Below are 18,880 nucleotides of genomic sequence, written 5' to 3' on the forward strand. Positions count from 1 at the left end.
ATGCTTCACTACCAAATGTTTCTTTGCTGTTTCAGGCACCATTCCAGCTCCCCACGTTACTCAGTATTTGTATTTCCTTTTTGCTCCAACTCTCATCTACAGGGACAACTATCCCAGGTAATGAGAATAATACTGATATCCTTATGTAGCATTCAGAAACCCTGAGCTAATGTTTATCGTCTTGGAAGTGGGAAGTACCCCCACTTTACTGAGACTGAGCGATAAGGTGAGTTTCTGCAAGTTGTATGGCAAGCTACTGAGAGGGTTAGAAATAGTACATCAGTGATTAGACTCAGACTTCTCCTCTGCTAACCACTCTCTTGGTAATTTAGAAATGTTTCTGAAAAATTGCCAAGAATTAAATCAAAGTTAAAAAAAACCAGATGCTCAGTGTCCTTTTAGAAAGAAGTCTTAAGCCTTAAATATTGCCTAATTTTGAGTATCTTCCATAATATGGAGTTGTTAGGCATCTCCATCTCTTGGATTTTAGGGGAAACAAAAAGTATGTCTCCAATTCACTTGGCCCAGGAGTTCTCAAACTTTCACAGTATGGGGCCCCATTTTAGTGGAACTGTCTGTCTAATACAGGAGTGAGCAAATCTTTTACATTGGGTCCTACTTTTCGTCCCTGTAATTAGCAGGGGCTGCCCAACCTGTAATCCAAACTGACCAGAAATTTCAATTATGCTCACATGAAAAGAAACTCTTTTGGCATGTGTAAGAAAACAAGTATGTAGAATGTAAAGACTTAATCAGTACGTGAATACACATACATAAAAATCGTAACATTATTTCAACATTGTCAATTAGATGGTTGAGCCTGAAACCCAGCAGTCGTTTTGCTCCCCCTCCCCCTGTAAGAGATTTCACGCACCCACCACTTTGCACACCTCAGTCTAGTAGACCAACTCTCCTCCTATTCACACTATCTCCTTATGTGAACGTTAGCATAAAATGTTCAAGGCAACTACGTCAATTTCTTACATAAAAAGTAGTATGTTTAGCTGATTCAATGCAGTGGCAATAAGGAAGGAGCCATGTGATCCACAGACTAAACCTCTGATTTCAGCAAAGGGGTTCTGTGCTCAAGGGTTGGGATGGTTACAGAATACAGTTGTAGTGGGTGAGATTCTGGCTGCCTTAGAGGAGGCATTTGTTAGATGTAACATTGTGTTTTTCTCTCTGTAGGAATCCCTCAATAAGATGGGGTTACGTAGCTACAAAGTTTGCCCAGGTGAGTCTAGTTTAGTTTTTGATCATAACACATGCCCCTCTGATAGTCTGGGAATTATGTAGAATTGCAGGTCACTTACTGCTTGAGACTTCTGCTTACTGTGAGTTATTCAGCAACAAATAGTAACAGAGGTAGCCACGTTAGTCTGTACTGCAGCAAAACAAAGCAGCAGAAATGTAGCAGTCTAACAAAATGAATTATTTGGTGATGAGCTTTCGTGGGACGGACCCACTTCATCAGATCAGTCAAGTTTGATCTGATGAAGTGGGTCCATCCCACGAAAGCTCATCACCAAATAATTCATTTTGTTAGTCTTTAAACTGCTACGTTTCTGCTGCTTTGTTGTATTTGGCAATGAGTTGTACTTGAAAAATACAGGAGTCCTGCTAGTGAAGGAAAAGATGAGCTGTTTCTAATCCCTGCAATTATGTTAATATTTGTACCCCAAAATATTTAGTCAGATACTCATCTCGTTCCTTTTCAAGAAAAAACATTTTATACTGTTTGCTTCCTTCACTAAGTAGACTCCATATTTTATCTACCCTCTGACAAAATTTTGTATAAATTCCATTTAGGGACTGATTTTGTTTCCCTAGCTTTGATTCATGACCCTTGGCTTTTATATTGATATACAGAGAGAAAGCCGTGCTAGTCTATATACTATCAAAACAAAAAAGCAGTCAAGTAGCATTTGAAAGACTAACAAAATTATTTATTAGGTGAGTATTTGTGGGACAGACCCACTTCTTCAGACCATAGCCATACCAAAAAAGACTCGATATTTAAGGCAAAAATCAGAAAAAAAATAATCAAGGTGAGCAAATCAGAGAGCAGAGGGGCAGAAAGGGAGAGGTGGGAGTACCCCTTCTCCCTCCTCTCTGATAATTTTTTTCTGATTGGTCAACCTTGATTACTATTTGGCTCTTTGTGCCTTAAATATTGAGTCTGTTCTGGTGTAGCTGTGGTCTGAAGTGGGTCTGTCCCACAAAAGCTCACCTAATAAGTTATTTTGTTAGTCTTCAAAGTGCTACTTGGCTGCTTTTTTGTTTTGATATTGATATACAGTGCATTTATATCCACAGTATATTGGTAATAGAGACAGGCTAATATCTTGCAAACACAACTGATCTGAAACTTTGCCTTAGTTTTGACCCACACCCTTTTTGGAAAAAGTTTTGCATACTCTTCAGTGCCCCATGCAAACACAAGTGTTGGTATAACTTTGGAGATCTCAGGCCTGTTGGGAAGATTGCAGGTCTTGATAGTTTGTCAGGCTTTTGGTGCTTATCTGAACACTAAGCTTTTGCTGCTTGTTTGATCATTTTAATGGTCATACCTTTGTCAAAGTAAATAACCTTAGTTAATTAGTACAACTGAAATTGGTGCAGAGGACACTTTCACCTTCAGTATTCTGATGTCACTTCTTCTCTAAGTCAAGTATTGATCAAGATTTTTGTAAGCAGCCTGTGTGTATTTGCAGGAGCAATGATAAGAAACTGCTTTCTTTGCCCTGGGTGCTTCCCTGAGCACTTTTTTTTCCCATCATTTCTTTCTGTAACTCAGACTTCCAGGTCAGGTTTTATTGGAGCCTCAGTGTGGCACCACCTGGAGTTCTGCCATTTCACAAGAAATCATTCTTTGCCTTTTAAATGGCACTAACAAAGAGGGCCTAGCTCCCTCTTACCTAGGCTGTTCATGCTATGGAAGGAAAGGGGTGGCAAAATATGTACATTACAGCAAGATATTTGCATTATAGAGGGGCTTAGTTGAGCTGAAAGGGCAATTATAAAACATATCAGGGTGCTCATTCAGTCACTGATGGAAATTTCCTATCTTAAAACTTTGAGTAGGCATAAACCAAAAACAGCTTCTTGAATATCTTGGGCTGTTTGTAAATCTTGTCAGATGGAAGAGAAATGAAGATTATAAAATGTGCATAGAACATAAACTCTTACTACAGTATCTAATGTGTGCTCAGAACACTGTGTCTTGGTTAGGTCCAAATTGTGAGTTTTCTCACCTGTGTTTTGGACATCAGCATAAAACTACTCAGCTCCATCTTCTAGCACTATATTAGAACTGCTCACAACTGTATTTAATAGGTCAACTTAGAGAAATCTTATAAAGCTACTCTGGTGGAACAGCAACAGTGCATTAATGCTCCCATCCCACCTATTTGGGAACAGTGCTCTGATGTGCACTTAAAACAAACAATGTTGCAGGGGTTTAATGAAATACAATTGCATGTTGTGTCTAATCCAAAAAGTTTGAGAGTTGTGGGAAGTTGGGGGTGGAGCCATCTCTCTCTCCTATACAGTTAAGTTACAGATGTTACATTTGCATTAATTTTTTTTATGCTACAGGTGATTGGTTCACTTTTTTATGCTTACTACATCTTTGTGCGACTCTGCATCCCTCCATTTCGGAACATAAGTCAGGAACCCTTCAATCTGCGAGGGCTGGTCCTCTGCATTTTTAATTCCATACTACCAGGTGAGACTTGGGTGGCTGTTAAAACCTTCATCTATTTTCCACCAAAGCTAGTAAAATGGAGTGCCAAATTCCTTCCCCCAGGATTTATGTGAGATGGGTGTTTCTTCACAGGGGGCAGCAGTTAGTGACGACAGCTGGCATGGCTGACCTGCAGTACGCTTGTCCTGTGACAACTAAAAGGATAACTTGCTGTTCTTGTCTTAACTAAGATGGGATCTTCTCTGTGCGGGTTCAGCAATGAGATATAATAACCGAAGGCATGAGAGTCAAACAGAACTTCAAATTCTAATTCTGGCTTATTTGACAACAGTCTGCACTACAGAGCAGCCTTTGTGTACTGTGTGGTTATGGTAGAACCTTTAAAATATAGATAGATTTCAACACAAAATCTGGTTCCTTCTGTTAAACCTGGTTGCAGCAAATACGATTTGATTTGTTCTATTTCACGTATCCTTGGTCACAGATGAGAATATTAACAGATACTTTGACATGAATCTGTTTTCTTTTTGTTCTGTATTCCCAGGTGTTCTCATTCTGTTCTTGATCTTTTTTGCATTCCTTCACTGCTGGCTTAATGCATTTGCTGAGATGCTGCGCTTTGCAGACAGAATGTTCTACAAGGTAACAAGGTCTTTCTTCTGCAATGTTGCTTGATGCTGCTGCTGTGTTTTCCTAGGGGTACTATCTTTATGAACCCAATATGAAATTATTTTAGTTTTATGAAGTTCCTAGAATTGCCCCTTCTAATAAAATAGGGCAGGAAGAAAACTTTAGAAATTCTGCTGCATGAGACATCTTAGCAGCAGAAATGGTATTGATGCTCATTATAGAGGAAGTATCTTCTTCAAAGTCCCTTTAGCTCAGGATTGAGTTAGTGCTCCTAGTGGAGCACTGTGGAGGAAGCTGGCCTGCCAATCCCTGTATTACTTATTCTGAGAGTCAACAGTCACCAGAGCTATCATTGTCTTTTCATTAGCATTACAATCGCTTACAGGTCCCCTCCTTTTATCACTGTGGTTCTGGAGAACTCTGTTACTGTGGTAACTATCATACGCGTGAAAGATAAAGATGCAATAAATACCATCACCTTCAAAATCATGCAGTGCAACTTGTTAAATTAAGTGGGATGATAAATTGTGTGGCTTGAATTAACTAGTCTCTGAAACATTTGCAAAGTTAACTTTTAACAAACGAGTTCATGAAGACACTGTCACTAACTCCAAGTATGTGCCCTCCTTCTTTTTAACTGTGTTTCAGGATTGGTGGAACTCTACATCATATGCAAACTATTACCGAACATGGAACGTGGTAGTACATGACTGGCTGTATTACTACGCTTACAGGGATTTCTTGTGGGTGAGCAGCAAGTAGACTTGGGCCTCTCTCTCCTATCTTTGAAACACTAAGGCATCTTTTATTTAAAAAAAAAAAAGTAAAAAAGTAAGGGGGAGGGTGTAAAAGGAGGGCTTACACCATTTCTCTTGGAAAAAATAAAGTAGTTCACAGTGCCAGAGTCCTTATTGACTTTGGAAGGGCACTGATGTGGGGAAGCACTCTGCAATATTTTTCATCAAGCAGGGTTATTTCTGCAATTATGCAGAAATCCTTGAAGAGCATGACAAAGGAGGAAAACATAGTGAAATGTGAATTAGTATAGTAGTGTAGCAAAGGAATCCATGTTAGAACTTTGTAAATTGCTTTGAACAAATAAATGTCCAGAACAAGCTTCTCCATAATTCTGTGCCATTTTTATAGATCCTATTGTTGTCCTGATGCAAAAAGTCTTTGCTTTTTTGTTTTGACTCTGTTACCACATCAGTGACTGACAAACTGATCACTGCTCTTTTGAGGGGGACATCACCAAGCTTTCTCTCCTGGGTGGTAGGGGAGACTTAAGTTGCAAATTTAATTATAGACAGATCAGTAACCTGATGGTGAAACATGGCTGCATGATGCATTCAGGACTCTGAATGACCAGATTCTGTGCCCCGGTATGGGAAACCACTTAGGCATGTGAGCAGTACCTTTTTGAGTTCACTGGCCTGCTCATATGCATAAAGTGCAGGGCTGGGCTCTAATCCTAATGCTTTAATGAAAGGTAAAAACTGACCCTAATAGTGTTTCGGTTCACAGAGATGTAATGAACCTAAACTAGTCAATTAAAATTGAGTTAAATATATGAACCACTAATGTAAAAAGGAATAAAGTACCACAGAACAGTTTACTTACCAGCTCTGTATATGATATCCCTCTTCCTCTCCTCTTCTCATCAGTTCTTCGGAAAGAAGTTCAGAGCTGCAGCTATGCTGTCTGTCTTTGCTGTGTCAGCTGCTGTACATGAATATATCCTGGGAGTCTGCTTTGGTTATTTCTATCCAGTCCTCTTCTGCCTGTTCATGTGCTTTGGAAGTAAGTCACCAGGAATAAAGTATACAGCTGTAGCAAAGCCCAGAAACTAAAATGGTGATTAGGCTAGTTGGTCTTGAAACACGTGCGGAAATATTTTCTGTAGAAGAATTCCAGCTGGAGAACCAAATCCTGCAAACGTGTGCCTCCAAAAAATCCCTTTGAAGATTTTTACTTCTGTGTTCTCATAAGGGGGCAAGGAATACAAGAGTGGGAGAAGTTGTATTGCTATGCCACTAGCCATATACAGTAAGCCCTCAAGTTATGTGGAGTTGTGTTCCTGCAACTCCTGGGTTAACTCAGATTTTCACGTGAGTTTGCAGGAGCTTGGAACCAGGCTGCTGCTCCCAGAGTAGCATGGAGCTGGGAACCAGGGGACAGCTTGGTTTCCCACTCCCCTTCACTTGCACGACCTGGGAAACTGATCAGCCATGTGCTGGTCAGTTTCCTGGGTCCCACAAGCTGCAGGGAGACAGGAGCCAAGTGGCAGCCTAGTTTTTGGCTCCCCACTGCTTGTAGGACCTGGGAAACTGACCCCAGATCTCACCAGCCAAGGCAGCCGGGAATCAGGCTGTCGCTTGGTTCCTGTCTCCCCACAGCTTGTCTGACTCTCACTGCCACCCCTGACAGGAGCAGGTTTCCCCTCTCCTGTCAGGGATGGCAGCCTGACTCTAGGTTTCCTGCTCCTGTCAGGGGCAGTAGTTGCATTAACCTGAGACGCACAACCAAGTAGTGTGTATCTAAAGGTTTACCTTACATATTCCTATGAAAATAAAACTTCCCCTTTAGCCAGCCTCTCAAGGAGTTCCCATGGTTCTGCCAAGTACCCAATATTTTTATATTTAAAGACGTAGTATGAGAGAGTAGTTGCTCAGTTTTATCTTGCTGCAGCGACTGAGCTGCATAGGTGTAGCTTACTAGCATTGAATTGGAGGAGGATATCTTCCCTCTTCCTCTGGCTCTCTTTGTGGGTCCATGAGTGTGAACATATTTACTCTGAGTGGTGCTTTTTATGGAGCAGGTATAGTGCAGATGGATACTGTACACGGCTGCCTCCCACTCCTCGCTCTTCCAGCAGCCTTCATTCCTGTGCTGTAGCATACATACCATTCCAGTTCTGAGCTGAGGCTGCCTGATGGATGTTTGTGGGCCACCTTCCTGTCAGCCTTGTAGGAGACAAACCTGCCACTATGATACATAGCACTTGTGAAAGAGGATCACGAGCATGTTTTCCTGTGCTGTACAGACATTTCCCATAAGGTGCAATCAATACAATGAAAACAGAGGAAGCAGACCAATGATAAAACTAATGTAGTGGAAACTAAAGGACTCAATGGCTCTTGATGTGTGTGAAACCCTGAGCTTCTGGGTGTCTCAAATAATGCATCTTGATGATTTTGCTTCTTCTTCCAGTGATTTTCAACTTCATTCTTAATGACCGTCGGAAAGGGCCCATTTGGAATGTGATCATGTGGACCTCTCTCTTTCTGGGCCAAGGTGTCATCATTTGTCTCTACAGCCACGAGTGGTATGCACATCAGTATTGCCCCTTGAAAAATGTGAGTGAATAATCTTTGATTCTGGAGTAAACTAAGTGTAAAGTTAATGAGAAGAGACATGTGTCTTGGGTAAAGAACAAGAGGTTTATGTGAGTCTGCCATATGAGGAGAAGGGTGAGAAATTGTGGGACAGGAGAGTAGGAATGAACTGATATGGCATAATCTGGAGAATGAGGACTGATGTGAAGAAGTTGGTTTGTTTCATTCCTACTGTTTTTAAACTTCTGGTATGGCACAGTAGCAAATTAAATGATTACATACCTGTGAGATAATTGTGGAGAAGGGCTGACACCACTAACAGAAATTACATATGCAGCAGATGTAGCAAGGACTGTCACTCTCGTGTGGGCCTCCACAGTCACAGTCAACGCTGCAAATGACTATCTTAAATGGAGTTATGAAGGGCGTGATCTATGGTCTACACAGACTGAAGGATGCCTAGAGTAGAGAGTAGACTAACAGAAATTAGAGAAACCAGGGAAGCTCTCTGGCTAAAACTCAGGGATCTAGTATTTTACTGCCTCTTATTCACTTTCCTACTTCACCCCACCCTCACACATTTCAGTTTCAGGCTTCAGAGGGTTGCCTTTTTGAGGAAGATTAAATGATGCATTTTATTTTACCCCAACTGTCAGTTTTCTGGTAGTGAACTTATGTCCTCTGAACTCAGGCACTTCAATACACGCCAGCACTTTGTGCTAGTAATACAGTGCTGGGGAGGCAGCATGGTCAGGCTCCAGCATCAGAAGAAACAGTTGTGAGTTTTTTGAGTTTTTTTGCATTGGTTGGGTCCGTAGGGTATTTCCTCTGTAAAGCCAGGAAAACAGGAACATGATTCTGAAGTCAAACATAAACAATGAGCGCACACAACCTTTTCAGTGCCTGAGTACTCTAGGTCAGTGTTTCTTAACTTTTTGAGACCACAGAACACCTAACATCAATATGACTTTTTTTAATGCAGAACACTGGTGAAAATTTTCTTTAAAAAAAAAAAAAAGTTCAGACCAGAAAAAAAAAACCAACTAGCAACACACAAAGCAAAACCAAAATGAAGAAATTTAATCAGGTATCCTAACAATGAAGAAGTAAAATTATAAGTGGTTTTAATAACAGAAAATATATACCATCAGTGTATTTTTCCAAACACTTCCAGCACACCTGCAAGTTGTTCACAAACACCAGTGTTCCACGGAACTCAGTTTCAGAAACACTGCTCTAGATAGGTAAGCCTGTCCTACATGGCTCCTTCAAAAGGCATTCAAAACTATAGAACAAGGACTTAATCTGAAGCACATTCTGTGTGGCCTCAGAATTCAAGGTCTGGTTCTTCTGATTCCAAATGTGTGCTCTGCAGTTTATGTATTCATTTTCAGTATAGATAGACCGACGGAACTAACTCCTGGCACAAAATGATCAGCTGCTATCATAGATGTCTTTGTCGAAGACAGATAAATAGTTTATGTGATTATTGGCACCTTGAAAAAATGTCCTCCACCCTACTGTCTGAACCTCTGAACAGGCAGTAACATCTGACTGCTAGATGTGAGAATGTTTGGTGTTGCTGGCTTTTTTCCTGGAAGTGTGAACAGATAGGGGTTAGTCAACTTCTGTACAATAATGGCTACCACTACATATCCATGATTAACATGCAGCCTCTCTTCTTTTGTGTTCTAGCCCACATTCCTGGACTATGTGAAACCACGTTCCTGGGATTGTCATATACAGATTTAAAATGATTAAACTCCTGCTTTCATCGTACTTCCCATATCTAAAGATCAGCCTGTGCTCCCCCAAGTACAGGGACCAATGTCATAATTCACTTCAGATCTTTTTCTTTAAGGGAAGCTATGCCTCCTGATTTAATGGAGAGAAACTGTTTTGTAACTTTACTGAGGCAGCCCAGTTTAAGTGGACTGCAGCAGGTTTCCAGGTAGCTCTCATGGCACACAGTTGCACTCCGTCCTTTCCGTGTCAGTTATGAAACACAGATGAAGATGATGGTCTTTGGAATTTTGCTCATTCCAGCAGTGCTTCATACTTTGCTACTCTTTGTCCAGACAGTAGAGGGTCTGGTCTGACTAGGTAGAGCTTAGCAGTAGCGTCTGTCAATCTGTATTTTAGACATTCCTTTACAGTTGTTTCCTCCTTCAGTAACTGAAGATGTCGGCAGAATTTGTATGCTCTTTGGAACCCTCCTTGTTGCTGTGGCAGTATTATTGTGACACAATGCTTTGCATCATAGCCAAAATATGGGTGGATGGTTTTCTGGCTCATCCGTCTGGGATTACTTTCCACAGGCATAGGGGTTGAAGATGGGCTGGGGAAAGTGTTTTTTTCATGGTGCAGACTCAGGGCATGATCAGTTGCTACTGGCTATACAAAGGTATTTGTTGTTCTCAGAAATAGGGCAGTGAGTGCATGCATTCTTAAACAAAAACCCTTGTTATACTAAAGCTTAAGAGTGATCTCTGAATCACAAAAGCCTGAGCTCTTTGGCTGTTAGGATTCCAACTACTGCTCTTATGCCCCAGGCTTTCTGTTGTGGTCTGAAGCTCACATGTGACTGTGAACAGTAGGAGTTTTTCTTCTGATAACTTTCTGCCTGTAATTCCTAAACTAAATAGTTACCTTAGGGGGATATAAAACTGCCAAATCAAATTGAAGCTTCTTCCTGTGCATGTGCACGTACTATTCTGCATACGTTGATATGTATTATTGTGGAACAGTATGAAAAAATCCCATTGTTTTTTTTTTCCAGTGGGACTGAATGTATTCTCATTCAAATGGCTCCTCTGTATGCAGTGACCATTAATCTTGCCGTATGTTGACAAGGTTCTCCATAATGGATTCCTGACACTAAAGCAGTTGGAAATAAAGGGGATGAATAGAGCCTTTTTTCAACCTCTCTACTCTAAATCACCATGTTTACATTAGAAAGCCCCGTCTCCCTTGGAATCTTGCATTAAAAACATATGGATTCAGGAAAAGATCATGCTCTGATGCTGTGGGAGGGACCCTTGCACTGCTGCCAGCAGAAACTCTGATTAAATAGGTATTAAACTAGGAGTATTTCCTTTACCACAGCAGTTGTGATTGTATCAAATTGAAGTTCCTTTCCAGTTACTGTTCCCTTTTCTTATGGAGATGTCAGTTCTACACTTTAGCTTACAAATTAGTTCAGAACTAATTCTATAACTCCTATTTATCTGAATGGCATTTATTCATCTAAGTGATACACATCAGGGAGACAACTGAATTGTATCTTACAGTAATTAAAACTTCCATTGCAGGAAGTAGCTAAATGGTAGAGAGTAGCTAGGTTTTCATTTAAGTACTGTAACTTCACCATGTTTTTAATTGTATTTTTCTGAACGGCAAATTGATCCTGTTGACTTCCAAGCCACAATTTTCAGGCATGGCTAGCGGCGCTTACAATGCAACTGTTCTAGTGTATTGGAAAAGCAATTTTCTAACCTGAGTTCAAACATGATTTTATTAGAGCCAGCTGCTCTGGTGTTAAGTGTTTTTCTTAGCTTTCAATCCTGTCTAATAGGTAAGTCTCCTGCTATTATTAAAAGGACCTAGCCAGGTCACATCTATGACAAATTCAGGCTTTGAATGTAGAGATTTTTTTTTAACTGAACAAAAGCTTGTACTAAACATCAAAACTCTTAATTGTTTTCATGATTTCTTTAAATGTCATTAGAGTTCAACAAATGTGTGCACCCAAACATAGGACATGGTGTTAGTACACAAAAGACTAGAGATGAAAATCATTAGAAACTTTAGTCTGTTTTTTTACTTCCCCTAGTTGAGCTTGAACAGTTATAATGAAAAACAAATTTAGAAAGTAGTGCTAGTAAAATTTTAAGAGCTTACTTTTAACCAGATAATGTTTAAAGATAGCTGCGTGCTCAGATGGTAGCACTTCTCTTCCATCTAAGACGAACTGAAGTCAATATACTTTAATCATAGTTTTAAAAACAATTATTGTTTTTATGTATGGAAATCCTTGCACTCCACTGGGCTTCTTGAAGCCTGCTGCCATGTCTCAGTGTTCTCACAGGAAAAATTGTATTTTGTCTTTTGTCTCCTAGTACAACTTTAGGTGCCAGTTAGCCATACTCAAGATTCTGTATTATAGGTTATGTGAACAACCTCACTGCTTGGAGCCAAAGTATTGAAAGCAGAAGCCAGTCATCATTTTGGCATGTTCAGTTGCTAGCCTTTTTTAAAAACACTCGGTCCTTTAGTCCTACAGTTCAAGGCATGTGAAACTATGCCTTTTAAGAGAACATTAACAACTACACTACTGACAGTTTTTTTGCTTTTTTTTTATTTTGTGAAGTTTGAAATTTGTGTTTGTGATTTACATTGGAGAAATACTTGAGGCCTTAGATATTACTAGTGAAATTATTGCACATTGCTGGGCAAAATTGGAATTGAAGATATTACCATCATTTGAAGGGTTGTGGGTTTTGTTTGTAGAAACCCAAAGCCAGCAGTATGGTGGTCTGGCCAGTGACTTGGTCACTTACAGCTAACAACCTATTCTGAATTCTTTATGTATACATATATGTAAGTGTTCTTGGTAGAGCTGTTAAGCTTCCATCCACTCTTAACCATCTGTGAAATGGAAAGCTTCCATTTTTGGAACGCTCTCCAATACAACTGAAATCAATGCTGGTAACATCACAGAAATCAGTATTAATATGGTGGTATTTTTTTTCTGTACACAGATTTTTGCCTATATGAAGTGTGTATTTGTCCTTGTAAAGTAGACTGGTAGATCCATACACAATCTTCATACCAAATGTGTCCTTTGTGCTGCTTTTAAAAAGCCCACCTAGCTTCCATGTAAAGATGGATTTAGAATGGAAAGGAATCCTGCCTTTTTTTGATCTTTTAAATTGTGCACTGTTCAATAAGGGTGATCAAAATTAAGCCTAATTGCTTTCCTTGCTGTGAAGAAATAAATGATGGGATGGGAAGAAACACAGTATCAACCTGTTGATGGGGATTAGATGGTTTGGCTTTGATTTCTGAATGTAAATGAGTTAAAAGGAGGGAATGGTTTAAATATGCCCTCTGAAAAGAGCATGCATTCTTTCAGATGTTTCAGTTACGCAAGGTGTGAGCAGGATTACCTACTAGTCGTCTTGGAGCAGATTCTAATCTTTTTTTTATGGAAAAGGGTGAATGGCAGAAAGAATGAAGTATAAAAATACCATTGGTAGTGGTATGAATAATCTGTTACTAAAGCTGGAATAATTGCCAAGAGATGCCTGGTGTGAGAGACATGCGTCTGTTACTGTCTGCAGTACATCAACCTGTACAATGTTCTGTCATGCAGAAAGTCTGTTTGAATAATCTACTGTATTTCAGCAGTTGAAATATATTTTGCTATCTAGGAAAGGTGTGGATGGATCGGTTTTCTTTAGGGTCCCCAAGGATCTGTGTTCTTGTAGGAACCAGAGTCATTCTACACCCATCCTATTGGAGTGTGGGGAGGGTGAAGAGCATTGCACCAACATCCAGGAACAGAGGGGTAAGAGGCTCACTCCCCTTTCCAATTCATGGTTCATGTTCTTTCTGGAGCCAGACTTTGGAAACCAAGTCACTCAGGCAATTGCTGCCTGTTCAGCAAGCACCCAGATAACCTACTGCAGGGAGTCCTTTATGTGCTTGCTCTGGAGCACTCAGCAAGCTGTTCCAATGCAGTTGTGGGTTTGTGCATTTGTACAGCCACGCGGGAGATGAGCAGATGCCCGCAGCTACATTTGTTTCTAGCAGTGGTGCACAGTTGCACATGCCTTGATACCCATACAATTTTATTCTGCACATGAATGAAAAAATTAGCAGGAACACTGTTGGGGGAGGGATATTGGAGCAGGAAGTGATTGGGAGCGGGCAGAAATTCTTGTGCAGAAGGAATTACATGCTCACCTAGTACACTGGCCTCCAGGCATCCATGCAGGGCATTAACTCCAAAGTCCAACTCTGCATTCCTTTCATCATTATGAACAATCCTAGGGGCTACCTCCCCTTGATCCCAGCTCCTCTGAGCTGATTCTTCCTAATTTTGCATTTGGTCCTCTAAGCCAAAGATTCATATAGAGTTTGTCTGCATTACTAAGCTTTGTTGCCAAAAACTGCCTTTTGTGCCAAAACAGTCAAGGTATATGCAGTGCAGTGTGACCTTTGTTGAGAAAACACCTGTTTGTAGCAACAGAACACTTCCAGCCCTATGAACTGTTTTCTTTTCTTCTCCCTTTATTGTCAACACAGCCTCTATCAACATGGCTGTTCTTATGAGACATCAATGGCTTCTTTCAGGCTGCCTGCCCTGGTAGCTTTGTTTAAGTGTTGATTTCTGTTGCCCTGCAAGCATGTGTCTGTCCCTCTTCTTTCAAAGCTCTGGGCAGTATCTGGCAGCTGAGTGTGCCACTCCCTTTGTGGAACAGAGCAAATCATGGGAGTGCGCCTGTTCTGCCCTGCACTAAGAACACAGCAGCAGAGGAGGACAGGTGACTATGAAGACCCACACGAGAGTGACAGTCCTTGCTACATCTCTTGCAGATGTAGTGGGTGTCTGGCAAGTTCATAGTGTGCTGTAACCTGCGGCCGCACCCGGGCCTGGAGCGCTGTGCTGGTGTCTCGAACCGCGGGGGGCCTGGCGCGAGTCATTTTGCACTGCACATGGCACTTGTGGGAGCCAAACGCTGCCGGGTTCTGGCCGCGCAGCCGCAGCCCGGCCGGCCGGAGGAGGCAGGCGCTGTAAACAGGTTTGGTGAGGTGACTAAGTCACTGCCTGATCACTGTCTCTCCGCCTCCCGTCCCACCTGCTAAAGACGCAGAGAGCGAGTCGGGCGGGAGCATCAGGCGCGGGAAGGATATTCTTGGGCGAGGTTGAGCTGGGGGTATTCCACCGTAGGCGCTGCCACTGGGACAGCTCAGGCGAAGGACCCCCCCCTTGCGTTGCCATAGCAACAGACCAAACGGAAAGGGCCGGGGCCTGAGAGCGCTGGTAAAGGGGGTCCCGGCAGCCCCTCGGCGGGGCTTGTGCGGGCAGGCCCGGCTCGCTGTGGGTAGCGGGGAGGGACTCGTACCTGCCGCAGGTGGCAGAAGGTGCCCCGCCTCCCTCCGTCCCTTCCCTTTCTCGCCGGGCCAGTTCGCTGCCGCCAGCCACGGCCCCGCGGGGGGCGGGGGTGAGGCCCCAGTTCCTGCCCCAGGGTGTGACTCTCCCCCGCTGACGAACCGCAGCGGGCGCGGCTCTTTCCCGTGCTCTCCCTATGCACTGGGGCTGCACCTGCACGCCGCGGGCTGGGCCCAGGGCTGCTGCGGGGCTTTCCACGGTGTGCGGCCGGCCCGTGGGCACGGAGGAGGCTCTGCTGGGGGCGACTCAGCTCCACGCCAGGATGTCACTCACGGGAGCCCCGTCGTCTTGTCCAAGCAGTCACCGGCAGGGGAGGCTGCTGATCGCGCTCCGAGGCTGATGCCGCCGGTCCCTATCAGATCACACTGCCTCGAACCGCAGACGATTGACTGCGGCACCCACGGCTGGTCTTCCGCATAGTGCGGTCAAGCCCTCAGGGGGGCGATTAAGATGTTACTTACTGATAAAGATCTGTGTGTTGCTGCTGGGAGCCAGACGTGTATGTCATAGAGCTGGAAGGGACCACAGGAGGTCAGCCAGTCTAGTCCCCTGCCCTCTTAGCAGGACCAAGCACCATTTGCTTTTTCCAGAATTTGCCCCAGATCCTCAAATGGCCCCCTCAAGGATTGAGCTCACAAGTCTGGGTTTAGCAGGGCAACGCTCAAACCACTGAGCTGTCCCTTCCCACAGAAACAAATAGGAGATGCGGCTTGACTTTGCAAAAAATAAAAAACATATACTTGTAGCAACTAAAAGATGGTCTTTCCAAATGAGTGGTTGATAACCTGGGAAAAACACTTAGGGCAGGTATTCACTACAGGGGGCGGTCAATTTTAGGTAGCCAATTTCTGCTACATTAATTAGATAGCTAAAGTTGACATACCTTAATATACATCAACGAAGGGTCCTGTGGCACCTTATAGACTAACAGAAAAGTTTTGGGCATGAGCTTTCGTAAGCAGTTTGTGATGAAGTGAGTCTGTGCTCACAAAAGCTCATGCTCAAAACTTTTCTATTAGTTTATAAGGTGCCACAGGACCCTTCGTTGCTGTTACAGATCCAGACTAACACAGCTACCCCTCCGATACTTAATATACATATATCATAGAGCTGGAAGGGACTTTGAGAGGTCGTGAAGTCCAGGCCTGTGTCCCTCTTGGCAGGGCCGAGCACCAGTCCTCACAATTTTTTTTAAATGAATCTATTTCCCCCAGGCCCCTTAATGGCCTCCTTAAGGATTGAGCTCACACCCCTGGCTAAGTTCTCACAATGGGAGTACTTCTCTTACTCCTAATGGTATGCAGGAGCACTGCAGGCCATGGGGGTGCCTTGTAAATTTGATTTAGTGTGTCCCCAGTAGGTATGCTAAATTGATTCTGGAAGATAGACCTGGGGGGCGGTGTTGATTTTTTCCCTGTAATGTAGTATAGTACTCTAAGCTGCATCTAATAAGTAGATATTAAAACATAAAAGTCAGAATACAATTGATGAAATAAGGGAGGACAGATTTGTTTGTAATAAATAATGAAGAAAATTGCAATACAATTCAGATGTGTCTAACACTAGTATTGTGGTGTCGTGTGTAATAAAGAATTATTTTGACAAGTGTTTGACTCAACACAAATTGGAAAGAAATGTAACAGCAAATAAATGCATAGGCTAACGATAAATTGGTGATGACGGAAGAGCACAAGTTGTCAGTGGGTCTAATAATTTACAAAGCAAGATTCTACAGTAGATTGGTTTGGGAATGGAAATGAAGAGAAATTGAATTGTAAAATACATACTAGAGCTCAATTCATGTAACCACAACAGATGTGTGTGAAATGGTTAGTAACAGATTCATGTTAAACATTAAAACCAAGATTTTTAAAAACATACAATTTTGGGTGTAAACCAAAAGTTTTGGAAGGTCCAACTTCATAACATCCAGAACTGGGTCTTTAACTCTCCTTTTATTTGTAATTTGTCCCAGCACCAGCGCATCATGTCCTATTTCTGACTCTGAAATGACACACCAAAGTTTGTTTCCATAAAAATGATGAAGCACAGGAACTATTTTGATTTAATTTTGCTTGCAGGTTATTTCATCTTTGAGAATCTCCTTGAATAAATGAATAGTAACCATGTCCCTCAATCCAGTGCAAGTTCCTGGGCTGCCATCTGCATCCAAACCAGAGAGCAGAAAAATGAAAGGTAGCTTGTCTTTGGTACCTATCAGCAGGACAAATGCAGGTAAATCTCAGCTGGGGCCCAGATACTGCTGTATTAACTGCATGTAGGGCACTGTGTAAGTTATTCACAAAAGTTGCGGTGACCATGACTTCAAAAAAAAAAAATTGACCTCCTAGCACTCCCTAGTTAGTAAGAGGCTGGTAAACAGGAGCATGCAGTTTGGGAGTGGGAAGCACCTTCTTGTTTTAAATGTTCAGTGTTCAGGTGGATTTTCACGTAGCTCTTACATTTACACCTGTGGTTTAAATATAAAAACAGCCATGAGCGCACACACAAGTTGTATCCACATCTAATCTGCCATCCACAAGAACGATCTGTGAATACGAAGTGGATATCCATTGATTAGCAGCACTCTAAATTTGACACAACATTGCAGGGAATCACCAAATGAATGGTAAATTTTGAATGCTCACCCTGCTTGTGAGTGCTTGTCTGAGTGGCTGTAAATGCATGTGTATCAATCCGATGCTACCATATGTAAAATGATTTTGCAGATAGCAGCAGTTTAATGCCGTCTGTGCTGCCCATTTGCTGATGCTGAAATTCTCACCAAAAACAATTGCTACATACTGAGCAAGAAGGGGCAGTACTGCCTGCAGAGAAGTAATGACAGTGGGTTTACAGTGGGCTTGTATTGGAAAGCTATTCCCAGGGATCAGGGGACGTGGAAGGAGGGAGTAATTGGCTGGGAGGGGGACCAGTGGGAATGAGAATTTGGGGTGTCCCATCTCCCAGCAGGGCAGCAGCAGTGGGAAGAGGAGAGAGACTCCTGGATTAAAGCAGCAGGGTTTGTCTGCAGCTGCCTGTTGTGAACAACCCAGCTATATCCTCCTGCCCTAGGCTGAGCTGTTGGTGGGGGGGAGCAGACTGTATGGCGTGCATGGTGGGGGTGAGTGCTGGCGTTAGTGAGGAGGGTCTGGGGAGTTTCTCTGGAGTCCTGACTCCCATCTGGGCTGCCACAGGAGCCAGATCCTCTCACTCTCTCCACCACAGTCCCTAGCCAGGCTGCAGATGCTGGTTTAGGAGAGAGAGACATGATTCTGTCCTGGGCTGGGGTGGAAGCAGGCTGCATGGGGGTGCCAAAATTTCAGGTGGTTGACTCATAAATGTGTTTAGCATCCTAAAGGTGATCTTATGTGTGGATAATATGCAGGCAAAAGAGAGTTTTGTGAACTGCAAAAGTCTGTACGTGTGTCTTTTTTTTTTAAAGCAGCTTTAGTGGAGAGCATGAATATTTAGTGCAGTTGCTCTCAAAGTGTGGTCTGAAAGCGTCTTGCAAGTGGGCCGTGGGCTCCATTGTTCTTATTGGTCAGAATTGCTGCCAGTGGGAGCTGCCAGCCCCACTCCTGCATCCTGCCACACTGCTGCCCAGGCTGTGCACCTTCATCCTGTTCCCTACTTCCTGCACAGACACCTCATCCCCTCCTACTCCCTGACAACCTCCTCCCATACACTGAACCCCTCATTTTTGGCCCCACACCAGAACCAAGGGGGAACTCACAAAATCTGCTAGCCATGGGACCCCAGAAGAGTTAATCTGGCCTGTGGGAAGCACTGAACCTTGGTCCTCCCATCCCTCAACCCTGGTGGGGTTGTAGCACAAGGCAAGCAACACGTCTTAGTGAAGGTCCACATTAGTGAGGGTGGGGTTTGCTTTTTTTTTTTTTTTTTTCTTTTTTGGTTCTCGCTTTTGTGTGGCTCCTGACTGACTTTTTTTTAATGGGTCATTGGTCCCCAATCCAAAAATGTTCCCACCCCCATCAGAAATAAAGGCAATGTTAACATCTTTTTCTTTTT

The 18,880-nt window shown here is 42.8% G+C and overlaps 1 protein-coding gene across 3 annotated transcripts in view; it reads left to right on the plus strand.

Annotated features, from left to right (window-relative positions):
• Window positions 1-13,107, plus strand: part of SOAT1 (sterol O-acyltransferase 1) — a 45,821-nt gene extending 32,714 nt beyond the window's left edge. For all 3 annotated transcript variants that reach the window (XM_075003216.1, XM_075003217.1, XM_075003218.1), the window contains 8 exons: window positions 36-117; window positions 1,189-1,234; window positions 3,598-3,727; window positions 4,251-4,348; window positions 4,985-5,083; window positions 6,001-6,136; window positions 7,547-7,692; window positions 9,367-13,107. In XM_075003216.1, the coding sequence (XP_074859317.1) occupies window positions 36-117; window positions 1,189-1,234; window positions 3,598-3,727; window positions 4,251-4,348; window positions 4,985-5,083; window positions 6,001-6,136; window positions 7,547-7,692; window positions 9,367-9,423 (794 nt within the window). In that variant the 3' untranslated portion in view covers window positions 9,424-13,107. The remainder of the gene's footprint in view (window positions 1-35; window positions 118-1,188; window positions 1,235-3,597; window positions 3,728-4,250; window positions 4,349-4,984; window positions 5,084-6,000; window positions 6,137-7,546; window positions 7,693-9,366) is intronic.
• The last annotated feature ends 5,773 nt before the right edge of the window (window positions 13,108-18,880 follow it).

The sequence above is a fragment of the Carettochelys insculpta genome, chromosome 9 (genome assembly GCF_033958435.1).
Source record: "Carettochelys insculpta isolate YL-2023 chromosome 9, ASM3395843v1, whole genome shotgun sequence".
In the NCBI taxonomy this organism is placed as follows: Eukaryota; Metazoa; Chordata; order Testudines; family Carettochelyidae; genus Carettochelys; species Carettochelys insculpta.